General features: G+C 45.7%; 1 protein-coding gene across 1 annotated transcript in view; it reads right to left on the bottom strand.

Moving 5' to 3' along the window:
• The window catches only part of LOC106807395, a 34615-nt gene that overhangs the window by 522 nt on the left and 29093 nt on the right, over positions 1-5000 (bottom strand). The window contains exons 16-17 of the mRNA XM_014809712.1: positions 3153-3327; positions 1-2615 (exon numbers count right to left, since the gene is read on the bottom strand). The exon at positions 1-2615 is cut by the window's left edge and continues 522 nt beyond it. Coding sequence (XP_014665198.1) covers positions 2464-2615; positions 3153-3327 — 327 coding nt within the window. The 3' untranslated portion in view covers positions 1-2463. The remainder of the gene's footprint in view (positions 2616-3152; positions 3328-5000) is intronic.

Here is a 5000-nt window from a genome sequence, read left to right as displayed (position 1 = left end):
GACCTGCATTTTTACAGACTTGATTATTATGCCTGAATAAGTAACAGGAGGTGTAATCACAGATACCATTTACTCTCACCTTTTAGTGTACTCGCCATTTGACAGGTATTTAGAAATTGTGATCTCGATGGCACTATAGCCAATGCTTAGTAAAGCATTAATTCCTATCAGAATCATCCTGCCAGTTTACGGTACATAAACATTTTGTTATTATAATTTGAGATATATTTGATTCATTGTTCATTTTTCACAGACGGACACGTCACATGTCAGGATGTTGACTTTCTTCTGTTACAGCAATCTCACAACACCGGCGGTGATTGTATTAAGGGGGGATGATAAAGTCTGTGAGTGATTAATGGAAGAACAAGCGAACTAGACCAAACTAACTACAGAGAAGGTCAACTACTGTGTTCTTCGTCTCTTTATTGTCGTAGCACGGGACGCCTTTAGCACCTACTGAACATAGGGTACACGTTAGTAATAAACCTGATTGTTGCACGGTTCATGATATCATAATTTTAGCGTTTTTATGTTTAAAATTGCAGTATTGAGTGTAGGATAGTCCGACCGTATTTATAATTTATGACATTGTTGATGTTTATTCTAATGGCTGATATTGGAAACCCATTCGAATTCTTGCGTATCCTTAAAATATTCGATCGGATATTTTAAAATCTTCCATTAGAAAAACAGCAAATAAATGCCGCTCAAATAATAGCCTGAATGTCATGGAATCGACGCATGGGATAAAAACATGGAACGCGCGAATAAGATCTCCCTTTTTAAAACCAAACTTCATAGTTAAACACGTGGAGAAAATTTCACGGTTTCAATGCGTGTTTTCTAGTGTTACCTATTGGTGTTACCAATAGTACGTATAAGGCGATTTGTTATGAACTCGCACATGTTATGTAATGACAGTGAAATAGAACGGACACGAAAGTGTCTGTCCAGAGATCATCAAAATGTTTTGTCGATACAGTACTCGATAAAAAACGAGATATTTAAATAGTGAAAAGTATCGATATCATTTATCAGGATAGGGTAAATCTATATATAATATCTCTTTCAAGTATCATCATCAGAATAGGTAAATAAAGCAATCTATATCGTTATTTTACAATCTAAAGTACAATCTGTTTAATCTGATATCGACCTGTAGGCAGGCGAGGAGCGAGAACACTGCTTCTCAGCAAAAATATCAGGAATAGGTACATGTGTTAGGATGAGCGATAAGGATATCGGATCTCCGCTGTAAGAAATAAAGTACTGGAGAGAGACCCGATACAGGAGCCTGTGCCCGCACAGAAGTTAGTCAGACGTTGACAAGATATAATTATTTTTTACAACGTCACGAGGACTACATAGGCAAACGCCCTGAATTACGTTAGTCGTATCTTTATGGCTTTTCTCTAATAGTTTCTGTGATTGGCTTTAGCACTCGGCGAAGCATCGCTTTTTAGGGGTTTCCTACTCTGCAAGAGAAGCCCGGGACCGATTTCCGACGGTGCCGCCATCTAGTGTCGGCACGTCGCGAAAAGGGAGAATTATGGTCTTCATATGTACGACAAACGCCCATATATCGTCGGTAAGCGAGCGCCATCTACCGTTTGATCACGACGAGTTCTTGCGGCTATTTATGGTTGGTGGCAATTATCGACGTTTACGAGTTTAAGGTGACCCGTTATTAGTTATTAAGCCCGACTGACCCTTTATATTATCCGAGAAAATAAATCGAGGCACGTGCGCTGGCTGGCTTGCTCACGCGTTTCGGCTGGATCAAGGCCGTTACCTGGCGATCGTACGATTGGGCGTTGCACGATTTATAAAGGTGTCGGCTGTCAGCGCCTCGGCATAATAGCACGATTTAAGAAGCAAGACGATTTCTACAGACAGTTTGTAATTCGAGTTTTTTTTCGTGTTGAACGGCGGGCGTCTCGGATGGAAAAAAAACCCGTGAATTCGACGCCGCATTTCGGTGAACCGCCTTGAACCGCCTTTGTTGACGGAGTAACCCTCAAGAGCCGTGGTTATACTTAGCAAGTACAGCGTACATACAGTATGTGGTTCATACGCTACACGAATCATATTTAATCTTAATTGGCATTAAAAGTTGACACGGGCCTCGATTTGTAACTAGTAACATACGACGCGTAGCTTTCGAGTTTTCAAAACGTTTGTATTGCGCAAATAATCGCGTGACTATTCGTGTGTAATACAGCCGCACGGCGACGTCACAGCCACGGATGTTAAACCCCACAGAAAGCCAGCTAAATGTGAGCAGAACTCGATTGTGACTCTAGTTATATGAATCTTTCCTTAAATCGGGTGTACGTTTCTGCGCTTTTTCTGTAATCCAAGAGATTTCTAGCTGTCGAAACGCTAACGTAGACCCGATTACGCGCATATAACTCGCCGGTAGAAGGCGTATATAGTCGTTAATCTATAGGGGGCGTTGGTTTACTCGTGCTGCCGTTTGCATTGGCGAAAAATGCAAAGCGCTAGCAGACTGAAGAAGACGACCAGACTAACGCCTAGTAGAGAGGCTACGATGATAGCCTTGCTCTGTGCCACACAGTGAGATGCTTTTCGCGAAGTCGTAGCTCCTTCTTCTGAAAGAAACGTGAAAACAAACACGTGTAATATAAGCAGCAATCACGTACGACGTTCACGCGTCATTACGATGCTGTGACAGGCAAACCCAATCGTATCCGGTATGTGAAGGCTCCTTCTAGTATGCGCACTGAAAAAAGCTATTTGCTTCACACCCTCCGCTCCGAAACTACTTTCACTATATAACTTTAAGTGGTAATTCACTTTAGTGCCGGGTTAAATACGGCATTGTGAAGATGAGCTGGCACACGCACAAATTACTCGCACATGTTCCCAACGTTTTTCTATCATTAAAATTATCCAAATTAAGCACTTCGTTTAAAAGGTAACTTGATATCGCGAAATTTATCATTTAAAATTTATGTGCTTGTGCAAATTGCTGTTGCAAATACTGGCTTGCTTGATACGTGAAATATTGAGTGTCAGATGAAATTGCGCACACGCTAGTAACACAGAAACGTGTTACACACATAACACGCATTATTATGGGATCAGCAGGTCAGGATGGAAACACACTAGTCATTCGGTGTTCTTACCGCTGACAGAGTCGCTTGAATATCTATATCTATCAAAGTACGCATCGTCCTCATCAGATAAAACTGTTATATGAGTCGTAATTTCAGTATCTGGCACTTCGACTTCATTCGGGTCTTTGTAGATCTCTCTCCTTCTCCTTCTTCCCAAGCCGCTCTCGCCAGAGGGGCATATCGCCTGCAAATATATAAACACGCATCGGCGTTATTGTTTGCGAAAGCGATTAGAGGCGTAATGACTAAAGTCTCTTTTTTCTGCCACGTAACAACGTCTGCGGTTGTAAGCCTCGGCGATTAATACCGTGTGATACCACGCGGCGGCAACGAGCCTAGCATGCCGTGTTGACAACCGCTGGAGTCGACGTTGACATGCTAAGCTGTAAACGAGATTCTCAGGATGAGAGCGAGCATTGTGCGCACGAATATGTGCGTGCGTGCGTGCGTGGCGGGTGTGCGTGGCGGGAGTGTGTGCGTGCGTGCGCTGTGGGGCGTGCGTGCGTGGCAGGAGTGTGTGAAGTTGATGCTGTGTGTACCTGTGTGCGTGAGCGTGCGCGTGTGTGCACGAGTGTGGGTGCTTATGTGCAATGCTGCATGTGAGTGTCGGGTGAGGGTGCGTGCGTGCGTGTGCGTGTGTATCTGTGCGCATGCAGTGTTGCATGTGTGTACTACGAGCGTGTGCATGCGTGCGTACACGATCCTTCGCGTAGTGTATACCCGTTTTCACATATTTTTTAGGGGTAACCGTGATTGTGTGAGTGTGCGCGCATGCGCGTACATATGCTCGTCGGGTCTGCCCTTTTATGCGTTTCATAACAAAAGCACCGATCAGAACGCACAAAAATTCTGCCAAAGAATCAGGCAGTACTGCTGTTCAGCAGATCGGTTACCTATACAAGACATTATTAAACCGACGGCGGATTTACCGCGGTGTGTGTTTGTCCACATTATACGCTGTGTCCACAAATTCCTCCGATTCGCTCGGGGCAACGTGTCGTCGCGACGAACGACGTTTGCCGACTTTCTGCGAAGTTTTTGTGCGCGCCGAGCCGAGTACGCAAATAAGGCGGACGATGCCGTACACAGATAACGCCACCCGCCGACACGCCCAACCGGCAAAACGTCAGAGTCGTAGTCTACCTACTAAGCTGCTTATTATCATCAACAGAGAGAAAGCGAGTGAGCGAGAGAAAGAGAAAGAGAGGGAGAGAGAGGGGGAGGGAGGGAGGGAGGGAGAGAAGGAGTGCGCGCGCCGCGTGTGTGTGCGTGCGTGCGTAGCTTGCTGCGTTTCGATCGGCGTGCGTGCGATGGCCGTGCGTGCGTGCAGTGCTTGCGTGCGGTTCCGTGCGTGCCGCGCAGCAGCGCCGGTATGTGTGTCGTGTGTAGTGTCGTGTGTGTTGTTATGTAGGTGTGTATTGTGTGTGTAGCGTTCGCTATACACCGCGCACGAGACTGCATCTGATTCGCCCAGAAATGCGAGACGATGAAAAACGATCCTGAAGGTCACCGCAACTCGCTGTGTGCGCTTCCCCACCAGACCGCTACATAGTGCGTTTCTCTCATCATCCTCCTCTCTCTCATGCGTCTCTCGTACTCTCTCTTCTCTCTCTTCCTCTCTCTCATCATCATCATCTCATCCGTCATCTTCTCTCTCCTCTCTCCTCTTCTCGCTCTCTCTCTCTTCTCTCGTCTCTCTCTCTCCTCCTCTCTCTGTTCTTCCTTTCTCATCTTCCGCTCCTTTTCATGTCTCTCTCTTCTCCTCTCACGAAATCTTTCCTCTCTCTCCCCTCTCTCGCTCTCTTCCTCTCTCAGTCCTCCCTCTCGTCTCTCCTCTCATCATTTCCGCTGCGCGCA

Source organism: Priapulus caudatus, unplaced genomic scaffold, assembly GCF_000485595.1.
Source record: "Priapulus caudatus unplaced genomic scaffold, Priapulus_caudatus-5.0.1 Scaffold212, whole genome shotgun sequence".
NCBI lineage: Eukaryota > Metazoa > Priapulida > Priapulimorpha > Priapulimorphida > Priapulidae > Priapulus > Priapulus caudatus.
This window is presented reverse-complemented; position numbering and strand designations above follow the sequence as displayed.